The 12,195-nt window shown below is 42.9% G+C and overlaps 1 protein-coding gene across 6 annotated transcripts in view; it reads right to left on the bottom strand.

Annotated features, from left to right (window-relative positions):
• Positions 1-4,468: 4,468 nt before the first annotated feature.
• Positions 4,469-12,195, bottom strand: part of LRRC8D (leucine rich repeat containing 8 VRAC subunit D) — a 121,255-nt gene continuing 113,528 nt past the window's right edge. For all 6 annotated transcript variants that reach the window (XM_045036150.1, XM_023258892.2, XM_045036148.1 and 3 more), the window contains one exon: positions 4,469-7,414. In XM_045036150.1, coding sequence (XP_044892085.1) covers positions 4,836-7,412 — 2,577 coding nt within the window. In that variant the 5' untranslated portion in view covers positions 7,413-7,414 and the 3' untranslated portion in view covers positions 4,469-4,835. The remainder of the gene's footprint in view (positions 7,415-12,195) is intronic.

Here is a 12,195-nt window from a genome sequence, read left to right as displayed (position 1 = left end):
AGTCACATGGCCACAGCCAGCCCCAAGTAAGGTTGGGAAATATTTTATTTTGTACATATTTTATGCTGTGTTCCCGGTGTCCACTGAAAATTCCATACCAAGGAAGGGAAGGAGAGAATGCGTATTAGGGGACACTAAGTCTTTTGTGACGGTTGGGGATAAAAATAATGGTAATGATGCAGTTTTGGGGGTGACGGCGGGGTTCGTAGCTGATGGCTAAGAAAGAATTCTTGAAGACGTCTTTGGTGCAAAAGGTGATTTTATTAAAGCACAGGGACAGGACCCGAGGGCAGGAAGAGCTGTAAGGCAAGGGTGGGGGTGGGGTGGGGGCTGGTGACCGGTTTAAGGAGTTGGGAGAGATAAAGTCTAGAGGGAGTTTCCAAAGAGGCTTTCACATGCTAAAGACTTACTGGAGGCCTAGCTATTGTCAAGCTAAGGTTGTTTTTCCCTCTAGCAAAGAACTAAGACAGTAGGGAGTTCCTGGACTTTAGGCCATTGATGGGATTGTCTTGTTCTTGTAAACTGGTAGAGACTCCTATTTATTTTTTTGTTCTTTCCTGTTTTGGGGTAGTGGGAGTGTATGTATGGAATATCATACAAGGTGGGGGGGGTGCTGTTAGCCTGTACTTTGCCCTCAGCTTGCCCCATGCTCCTCCATCAGTAACAGTAATCGTTATTGAGTACTTACTATCTGGCAGGCACAGCACCTTAAACGAATCACCTCATTCAGTCTTTACAAAAAGCACCGTTGGGAGGCAGTATTATTATTCCCATTTACAGATAAAGAAATTGAGGCTTAGAGAGGTTAAGTAGCCTGCTGCGGTCATACAGCTGAGGCAGAGTCAGGATTCAAATCCAGCCACTGTCAATCCAGAGCCTGGAATCTTAGTAGTAGGGAAAGGACTGATTATAGGAATAGCAGGTGGGGCTAGGCCATTGCAACCCTCAGAGGTGCGGGTGTGGGTCCTGAGTCTGTGACAAAACCCTGCAAAAAATTGACTGCAAAAAATCTTGTGCATGCCACGAGAAAGACTATGCTTACCTGTGACAACGTATACGTTGCTATTCTTTGGAGTTTGAAGATTTGTGAACCAAGGAGCTTATTATTCCCCTTATAGCTGCGACATGGTGGTCACCTGAGGCTATACCAGACTTGAAAGGCGATGGTCTGTGGCCCTGCTGTTGTCTCCCCGCCCCCCAAGCCCCCCAAGCAGACACTACTCCGAATACCTGGTAGGGTTGTCCTGGGAGAGCCACAGCTGGCCAGGACCAGATGGGACCACTTCTTGTGTCAGTCACAAGTTAGAGGACATTTGAAAACTGTTTTCCGAAGTTCACCCCCTCCTTCTTCTTTCCATGAAAAGGGCTTTTTGTTAGTTCAGGCTTTGTTTGGGGATTCAGTCGATAAAGAGACCATTTTATTGTAATGAATTACTGGCCAAGTGGTGCCAGAAATCCTAGTGAGAGGCCAGCACTCTGGCTTTTATTCAGCAAGGTGAATGGAAACAGCTACTGGGCGTGGGTATCAAGGGCACTTTGGAGTTCACTGCCATCAGCAACTTCGGGTTTAGTTGCTGGTTGCCTCTGAGTTCAGAGGGGGCAGAGAAAGTGCTAGCAATAAAATGTAAGACTTTTCCCTTTATCTATGAAAAATGTCAAATGGGCAGGAACTGTGGGCCAGGACTTTTACAGAATGAACTCTTTCTACCTATTATTAAATTGCTAAATCTCCACTACAAAGACTGAGGTCCCTGTAACAATTTCAGCTCATTCTGAATCTCCAAAAAAGCCAGTTTTCTCCGTTGAGCCAACTGAAAGTGGGGGAGGGGGGGGTGTCAAACAGGCACTAGTAAACCTCAGACTTTGTGGGACTCACACAGACATGGAATATTTAAAGTTTCTTTAAATGAATTCTCTCCAAATGGTGCTCAAGGGGCTTAGGAAAAAGAAATGAAAATACTGGTAAGCCAAAAGTCGTACATTCTAACTTGTTTTTCTCCCATGTCTGGCACATGTGGTGGCAACGTAAATTTGTGAAGACACATGGACTGACAGTATATTTCATCATCTCATTTGTTGTTTCGTTGAGACTCCAAGACCCTGTATATTTAAAGTTTGCAAGATGAATCAGCATTTCTTGGGAAACCTCTCTTAAAATATTGCTACGTGCAAACAGTGGCAAGGAATGAGGCACTTAAATCAATGGACCATGAACTCTTCAGAGTTCAAGGAAATCATTAAGGGCTGATAAAGTCAATAGAAGTTTGGGTATGTTTGAAGGCATGTAACACCAATCAGTTCTAAGCGACTGAACCTCAAGTATTGATTAGGAAATGGGTACCCACAGGCCAGGGCCAGCTGTCAAGGTTGGGAGTGTCACACAGACTGGTTCCTACAGAAGACCTCTCTGCAGAGCACGGTTGACCAGGGGGTGTCTTGCCATTTATGCCCTTCAAAATAACATACACTTGTTTTAAGAAAGGAAAGCAAGTTTCCTAGTCCATAAAGCAAGGATCGTTGAGATCTGGCCTGTTCACCTCACAAGCAAGATTATGAGGCATTCTTCTAAAAATGCTGTGCCCATAGTCTGCTGGTGGCATTACTATGCAGGGAGAATAGTGCCCTATGTGGCCGGTGGGAAGGAAACGTCTGTTTACAGGCAGAGTTGATGGGTACAAAACCTCCCTGAAGCTCCTCTTTAAGTGTTACCTCTCCCAGCCGTAATTCATTCACGTAGATTCTGCACACCTTCTAGATTACAATTATAATTAATCATTCGTATAACTGGCATTATTAGTATTCTCTTCCTTTGCTAAAAAGCTGCAGTAGCCAGGGACTTTGACTCGTTCCAGCAGTGAATTCCCAGTTCCCTGGACTGGCTAGGCGCATAGTAGAGAAATCAAAGGTGCGTATATGGAAGACAAATGGCTTATATATCCCAAATTTGCCCTTGTCCTTTGATTTTCTGAACCTGGGATTTTATACACTTGTCCTTTAGGAAGAGAGAGAGTGGCTGGGATGCTGGAGATAGGGTCAGTTCCTAAGGCAGCCAGAGAGGACAAGGCTTTCTCTATTAGTGGTAACACTTCCCAGAGTATTTATAAGTCTACAGCCAACAAAGATTCATCACCACTTGCAACGGGCCAGTTCTCTGAGACCAGTTTGGGGAGGAAAAGCAAGGATGTGAGTCCATATTTTCACATTCTCTGCAAAATCCTTCAATTCACGCTAAAGTGTGACAAGAGAATGTCCAGTTTCTTTTTAAGTTCATTTATTTTTAGTAATCTCTATATCCAAAGTGGGGCTTGAACTCACGACCTCGAGATCAAGAGTCACATGCTCTTCTGTCTGAGCCAGCCAGGCCCCTCCAGTATCTTACTAGATGAGTCCAGTCTTGTCTAGAGAGGACATTATTTTGTCATCAGGAATGTCAAACAGTCCTCTTCTCTTGAAAAAACACCCCCGTAGAAAGGCTAAGAAACACCTGCTGACCAATACCTAAACAGATGGCAGCGAATTTCTGTACACTTTGTAGGTTAAAGAAGGAAAACCATCATCCAAAAAGTACATTCTGCCAGCATTTCCTTGGACATGACCCCTCCTAGGTGTAGACAAACACAGGAAATACAGCTTGTCACTGAAATCAATAGCGAAAGTCAGTTTTCCAATTTAATGAACTTTAAGTCCCGTTTTCCCCCGCAACAGTGAAAAGGGCAAGAAATTAATGATCCTTGATTTTGTGTTATCGTCCAAATATTCATACATTGCAAAGTTTTTTTTTCAAGATTAAAAATAATGTTTATTTATTTTGAGATTCAGGGGAGAGGGACATAGAGAGAGAGAGGGAGAGAGAATCCTAAGCAGCCTCTGTGCTGTCAGTGTGGAGCCCAATGTGGGCTTGACTCTAAGAACCGTGAGATCATGACCTGAGCTAAAATCAAGAGTCTGACGTTCAACCAACTGTGCCACCCAGGTGCTCCTGATATACTGAAAAGTATTAATCATTAAGCCATTATAATTTTTGTCCTGGTTGTAATTAATTTTTACAAAAATCATTTTCTATTCATTGGCAACCTTATAGTATTGGTAGAAAAATGTATCTCATAATCCAAACTCCAGACTATAGAAAAATAGCCATTAGTAAGGGGGATGTTATTTACTTTTCTTTGTTATTTTTTTTTTAAATAATCCCCCCCCGCCCCGCAAACTGAAAGTCTACACACCTTTATCATGTTCCAGGCCTCCAAGAGTATAAAATCTATAAAATGGGATTCTCAGAAGCAGTAGCCCTAGCCCAGTATTATAAGAAGTGCTTATCTGAGGCACTTTAAATTAAAACAGGAAGGAAATCAATATTTCAGCAAATCTACATTTACAAGTTGGGACCCGATGTGTCTTTAAGTGGTCTGAGTTAAAGCAATATTGCACCGGTCAAGCAAAGTAAATCAAGACACCTCCCAAAAGGTGGTAGAGTAAGAAAAATGCCAATTTAATCATTTACTTTAGCAGGCAAGCAATTTGTAAACATTCAGTAGCGGCAGCATCCAAGTTACAAACAATTTAAAAAGAAACCAAGATTAGTGATTATAATCGTTCCTTCCCTTTCCCCAAAAGAAAAAAAGAAAAGAGAAAAGATCTGGAAAGGAATGCCTGAAAACACTACAAACATGGAACATTCAGTTATGTCTTCTATCAGCCTTCTATGCGTCCTCTCTGTGTTTTATTTTTAAAGATGTATCTACTCCTAAAATGCATTATCTTGCAATAACTTGTACGTGAGTGTTTGCAATCTAGGAAGTGGTTCCTGCACACGGATGTGCACGTATCACCTCAGTTCAGATCCCATTCGCGAAGGGAATATTTATGTCTTGATTCAATGCTTCTTTGACTTCGAGTGGCAGGGTGTCAAAAAGATGGTCTTCCACAACAAGCCCGCTTTTCTTGAGCAGGCGACACTGGCCCAGCTGGGCTGGCAGGCGGTCCAAGCAGTTGCCCTTCAGCTCCAGCTGAGTGAGCTGGGAGAGCTGACCAATCTTCTCGGGGAGGAAGGTGATGCAGTTTTGCCCCAGATTCAAAGTCCTCAACTTCACGCATTTGAACAACTGTTTTGGCAGAATGTCCACTTTGTTCCCGGTGATATGCAAATGCTGCAGGTTCTGAAGCAATCCTATTTCTATGGGAATCGCCGAAATGTTGTTGTAGCTCACGTCTAAGCATCTGAGTTTCTGTAAACTGAACACTGCCACCGGTAAGGATTCGAGCTTGTTGTTAGAGAAATAAAGTGACTCCAAGTTTTTGACGTGGGTGATGGAGGGAGGAATGGTGGCAATCTTATTATGCCATAATTTTAAACACGTCAGTCGTTTTAAATGCTGGAAACTGATGATCTCCTCAATTGTGCGTATGTTATTCGATTTTAAATCCAGTTCCTGCAAATTTGAGAGGCTGAAAATAGCATGGGGAATTCTCTCCAGCTCACAGTTTTGAAGTTCGAGCTCGGCGACATTCATCATTTTCTTAAGGCTGTTCAGTACCAAGAGTTTAGTGCCGTCATTGTGAATGACTAACTTTGTAAGATGCGGAGCCACATCTGTAATGTTGGAGGGAACTTTGGTCAAGTTACTCTTCACGTGGAGAATCTTAAGGTGCCGCAACTCTCGGAGAGATTCAAGTCCGATCATCTTATTGTTTTCAGAGTTCAAATTGCCTATCAAGTACAACTCTCGAAGGTTTTTGAGCAAATATACCCAGGCAGGAATTTCTGCCACATCGGTGAACTTCACGTGAAGGCATCTCAAGTGATCTCGGAGAAAGCTAAAAGCAGTCTGTTCCACTTTTGCAGGGCAGTGGCAGAGGTGAAGCTCTTGGAGGTTAGTCATCTGAGAAATCTTAGCGGGAATTTTAGCTTCCGGAATCAGTTCAAGTTTGAGCACATCCAGGTCTGTGAGGTCAAAGACAGCATCGGGCACGCCTGACAGCATAAACAGATGCAGCTCCTGCTTGTCCTGGGCGTTGCGGGACACGTGCTGCCTGAGTTTTTCAAACGTCCACTCGTGGTTCAAACTGATTTCCCTAAGTTTATTTTCACTGACTTCCGACAAGAACACACCAAAGCGCTTCGAATAGAGCTGGTCATATTGGTCTACCATGTGTAGAAGGAACGCAAAATCATTCTTGACATCTGGAATGTCACTGAAGCTGCTCTCTTCTCTGACTTTTTCAAAAGAATATTCCTTTAAAGGTATCCTGAATAACCAGAAGAGAGTGTAGAGGCAGATAAAACCATAAACACAAATAATAGAAATGTAACTGATGAGAAGCTTTTTCAGCATGTAAGCCATATTGTGGGTGCACTCAAATACCTCGTAACCAGTCAGGTGCTCCACTTTGGGCTTGCAGACGTGTTCAAAGCTGATTGCGTTGACAAAGTTTGCAGTATAGCAGAGGATAAAAATGAATTTGGCTGTTTTGATAAATGTTTGGACCACGTAGAGCTTATAGATCAAGTCACTGTCTTCCACGTGAGCACGGAACTTCCTTACTTTCTCAAACAGGGCTTTGGCCTGCTCCCCATCTTTTTTATCAAGGATGGTCATGCTGGGGACTTCGATCACAGGCTTCTCGGCTGAAAATTTGAAGCCTGTTTTGTTGATCATCGGGGTACTGGCACTGGGGCTCCCTTCATCACTGCTGGTAGACACATGCTTTGGTAGAGTCTGGGCACCTGTTATTCTCTGCTTGTTTTCCTCCGAGTCTTCGCACGCTGTCTCAGACAACGCTTTAGTAGTCCACGGAGACTCAAAGCACTTTCCTAATATTGAAACAAAATGTTCTACTTTTGAGCATGTTTTTGGATATTTGAACCAAAAGTTGCTACTGACCATGAGAATAATAGTATGTATAAGAGCAAGGTATGGAAAGTACTTAGAATACCACGGAAGGGCCAGATGGTAACACATCTGATTAATAAATACGTATTGCTGAAAATCCAAGTTTGTTTTTCGGCCTGTTGGATCCTTCTTCTCTTTCTTTGTCTCCTGATTTGAAACTGTCGAATCTGTGTGAGGGTATGTGGCTCTGAGAGGTATGTCAGGTGTCACAGCAGATGTGCCAAAGGAAATGTCACTTGTCGTCCGCCCATCTTGGTCTTGGTCAGTGGCTGCTTCCATCTTGGGGATATTGGTGGTAACGTCGGCATTTCCCGGTGGGGTGTGTGCCTTTGAATTTACAGGAGATGGCAATACCGGCAAGCAGACCACCTGATCTTTGGTAAGTTGCATGGTTCCCGCAAAGATGGCTACCATCAACATAACGACAGCCAGGTAATCCATAAACACGTCCCACCATGGTTTCAGGATTCGGTAAGTTGGTTGAATGTCATTAAGTGAAGCAACTTCCGCAAGGGTAAACATTCCTAGAAAACAAGGAAACAAAAGACTTTATTACAAAGATACAAGTGAAAACATTAAGTAGAAAAAAAAACAAGACAAAACCCAACACTTTACTTGCACCAAAGTAAAGTTTTCTCATCCACATCCTAGCTTTTTATCCAAGATAGGTATAGTAGTAAATAAACTAAAAGGAACGTACACATATGAGAAAAATCGCGGTCTGTTGTAGCTTTTCTCTCCTAGCCCAAGAGAAGAGAAAAAAATGGGAGAGGAATAATAAGAATGCCTACTAGGTAAGAAATTACAACACTTTGCTGAAGGTCTACAAGGGTTAGAGTAGAAATGGAGGCAGGAGCGTGGGCAGTTTGAGAACTATTTTAGGGACAGAACTGAAACGTCTTGTAACTTCCTGGACCATGAAAAAGGATATGAGAACAAGATGGTATTTGCTGTGGACTGGACTGATTTAAGGTTAAGACTGGAGTTTTAGGGAGAGGAGTGAGATGACTTCTATTTTGTTCAAGCCAAAATGGAATGGTCCGTGTACACTATTAAATTCTAGATAGCCTGTGTACCAGACTCAGGCTTACTGTTTATGAATGGTGAATGGTGTGCTTCTCCAAGCCTGGGGATGTTTACTTCTAAGGGTTATTTGCAAAGCTTAGATTAAGTAAGGACTATAAAGCTCTTATCACTCTGGTGGAAATGTGCCACAGACAGTTGAAATTAAGGGTCCAGAGTTTAAGAGGAGTCTTACTATACATACTTGGGATTTATCAATATATGTAAACTGAAACTATGGCCTTGGATACAGCACCTGTGGAAAGCATGTGGAAGGAGAAGAGGGTCAAAGACACAGGTGGAATGATCAGTGACATGACACCAAATAGGTCAGGCCCTGTAAGACCTTTGATCTCTACCAATGTGGGTGAGCCCAGAAGCAATGTGGTCACCATTCACTGACAGCTGGCAGCTTTACAGTCTTGAAACTATACAAAGAGTCAAAGTACCAAGGACAATCATCCTAGAAATAACCAAGAAAAACACAATGTTTATAGGGCAAGTAGTGGGATTGGGTTTCTGTAATCATATACGTGAAACAGGTGTTTATCTTCTTGAATTTGAAGTTTCAACTTCTTTATTTTATTTCTTATTATTTTAGAGAGAGGGAGGGAGGGGCAAAGACAGAGGGAGAGAGAGAATCTTAAAAGCAGGCTCCACGCTCAGTTCAGAGCTCAACTTGGAGCTTGAGCTCATGACCCTGAGCCGATGACCTGAGCCGAAATCAAGAGTCAGACGCTTAATCGACTGAGCCACCCAGGCACCGCTGGAAGTTGAAACTTCTTGAAAAGGAACTTTACTATATTCTACTTTCTCGAGATGCTCTCAGGTTCCAACGTTCATATATAAAATGATTTATAAAGGAAGAAAAATTTTTATCTTACAAAAGTTGCCTGGTATGCTGTGTTGAAAAGGATTCTGAGGCTGACTCTGACTGTGGCAGGAAATACTGTTACATGACAGGTTACTAGTGTCTCCCTTGGATGATATCAGTACTTTGATTCTGCTTGTTCTCTCTGTTGTAGAGTAAATCTCTGAGAGTTAGGATGGACCATACCTTATTTTTTCTCTCCACATAGCTGGTACTGTACAGAGGAGTCACATAATTTTTCTCAATAAAATACAATGAATATCTATTCAATTGTAACAGCAATTCTCATATTTGGAGTTGTTGCGGTTTTTTGGTTTGTTTTAAAATTATTTTTTAACATTTATTTTTGAGAGACAGAGCATGAGTGGGACAGGAGCAGAGGGTGAGGGAGACACCGAATTGGAAGCAGGTTCCAGGCTCTGAGCTGTCAGCACAAAGCCTGATGTGGGGCTTGATCCCACGAACTGCGAGATCGTGACCTGAGCCAAAGTTAGATGCTTAACCAACTGAACCACTCAGGTGCCCCTTGTTTGTTTAAAAGTACGTGCACACAAGCAAGAATGGGGCGGGGGGGGGGGGGGGGGGAGAGAGAGAGAGAGAGAGAGAGAGAGAGAGAGAGAGAGAAATATCTCTTAATAAGGCTCCAAGCTCAGTGCAGAACCTGATTCGGAGCTCGATTCCACGACCCTGGGACCACAACCTGAACAGCAATTGACAGTCGGATGTTCAACTGACTGAGCCACCCAGACACCCCTGCAGTTTTGTTTTGTTTTTTTTAAAGTGAAATGTCTTTTATTTAATCAGGTAAACATAAGCCCAAGAACTCCAAATACAGCCAGACTATTTACTTTTATTTTGTGAAAATTGGTAGAAATCACATTTCTAGATTTCAAGGGCTTAAGTATGAAATGTCTGGCACCCAGTCTTTATTAAAAAAATGATCAAGTAAGTGGGAGACAACATCCCCACTGGAATCCTTTTATTCTGAGCTCTTATATCTTGTGTGTGTCTACGGTTTTGTGAGTGGCTGGGAATTTAAGCAAAAAGCAGGATTATTGCAATGCACAGTGGGCCACACTAAATGAGAAACTGTTCACCCACGTGTCACATTGAGCTCTCTGGTCCCTGTAGAGGATGCACAAAACACAGCACCGAGCCACAGGCTACGGAGCAGCTCTTACTTCACATACAGAGACTGCAGAACACAGCTCACAAAGTTTCTTCCTGGCAAAGAACATCATATGGTCACACCCAGGGACGATGGTTTTAAAGGGCCATCAGTATAACTAATAGAAAAAATATATATATATTTTTTGCACAAAACACTTCTTTCTAGTAAGATTTTTCTTTACTCTTCAAATAGCTGTATTGGGCTCTAAAAGAGTCAGGATGTTTGGGTTGGAGGACAGAGGGGAGAAGGGAATTTTGAAAATCACCCTGCTGAGACTACTGGTTACTTCTCTGCCTCCAGTCTTTTATCTACTTACTATTTAATTATTGTTACAGAAGTAGAGTTGACACTCTATTAGTTTCAGGCGTATAAGATAGGGAGTCAACAATTACATACATTACGAAATGTTCACCATGGTTAAGTGTAGTTACTATCTGTCACCAGACAATGCTATTACAATATTATTGTGGGTTTTTTTTTTTTAATGTTTATTTATTTTGAGAGAGAGAGAGAGAGAGAGCGTGATCAGGGGAGGGGCAGAGAGAGATGGAGAGGAAGAACATCCCAAACAGACTCTGTGCCATCAGCATGGAGCCCAACGTGGGGCTCGATCCCATGAAACATGAGATCATGACCTGAGCCCAAATCAAGAGTTGGACACTTAAACGACTGAGCCACCCAGGTGCCCCAGCTATTACAATATTATTGACTATATTTCCTACATTGTATTTTTCATCCCCGTGACTTATTTTATAAGTTGAAGTTATACTCCCTAATCTCCTTTACCTATTTCAGTCATCCCTGCCCAGCCACTCCCCTCTGGCAATCATCTATTTGTTCTTGCATTTCTGAGTCTATTTTTCTGTTTTTCATTTTGTTTTTTAGTTTCCACATGTAAATGAAATCATAGGATGTTTGTCTTTTTCTATCTGCCTCCATTATTTTTTTTTTGAGAGAGACAGAGAGACAGAGAGAGACAGAGAGAGAGAGAGAGAGAGCGCGCAGGGAACAGGGCCAAAGGGAGAGGGAGACAGGAAACCCAAAGCAGGACCCATGTTCAGAGTAGAGTCTGACATGGCATAATCCTACGACCCCAGGATCATGATCTGGGCTGAGTGAGCTACCCAGGCGCCCCCGTGTGCCTCCATTCTTGACTTCCTTCAATCCACCTCCCACCTGCTGCTCGCCCTTCAGTTAAAACTCCTCTTCTCCCAACATTCTCTATGCCCTAGGTTGGTAACGTCTTCCAGTTTCTCCAAACAGCCGTTCTTCCCTGTATGTAGGTCCTCCCACGCATTATTTCCTCTACTTCCTTCCCATTTCCCTTCATGAGGCTATCAGGTTTCTGTTAACCTTTTCTAGGAAGCCCTCCCTGACCTCTAGTCTTCTCTGATGTGTCCCACAGGACTCTGTACCTCTACCCGTAATAGCCCTTATCACACTGTGGTGGGCTGACTACTTGTTTGATCTCATACTAGATTTAAAATTCAGCAGGGCCAGGGACCATGTCCAGCCTCCTTATTCCCATACAGCCAATTCCTGCCACCTAGTAGGTGCTTAATCAAGGAAAGACTGTATGGCTCTTGATGGTCATCTTCAGCATCCTCCTCCTCCTCCTCCTCAAAATTCCTCAAGGACATTTATTAACTATCTACACATGGTATTGGCAGAAGAGCATTTTATTAAACTTAACTGCCACATTGCAACTTAGGCCTACAAGAATAAAAACTACAAGTCAGGCTTCCACATAAAAATAAATAGCTAAAAACACAAAGTAAAGAAACTACGGGATCCTTGTAACCAGTGATATTCTGTAGCTGTTAAAGCTTCATCCGTGGTTTTAAAGCACCTGGGGCTCAGACTCAGGACAGGAGTCCCAAGAGAGAAGAGGAAGTCGATCACTTTCTCAAGAGGAGGAAGAAAAAGCTAAAAGGAGAAGACAGAGCATTAGAGTACTATAACTTCACAATGACCCCGAATGGTCACTAGCTCAGCCCCCACATCACCCCAGGGTGATGACATCAGAACAACTGAGATTGGGCATGCAAGGGTGGGCTCTCCTCCTCCAGCGTGCTGTCTTCTCTGCCACTGCCCACCAAGGGTTCTGGGGCTCTGCCATTTCCTCCAGCCCACCTCCCTTTTTCCTGTCTGTTGAACTCCTATTCTTCAAGTTCCAACTCAAACTTTCCCCAAACTCCTGT

Source organism: Felis catus, chromosome C1 (assembly GCF_018350175.1).
Source record: "Felis catus isolate Fca126 chromosome C1, F.catus_Fca126_mat1.0, whole genome shotgun sequence".
NCBI classification, from domain to species: domain Eukaryota; kingdom Metazoa; phylum Chordata; class Mammalia; order Carnivora; family Felidae; genus Felis; species Felis catus.
The sequence above is the reverse complement of the archived record's forward strand: the minus strand, read 5'-3'. Positions and strand labels throughout refer to the sequence as shown.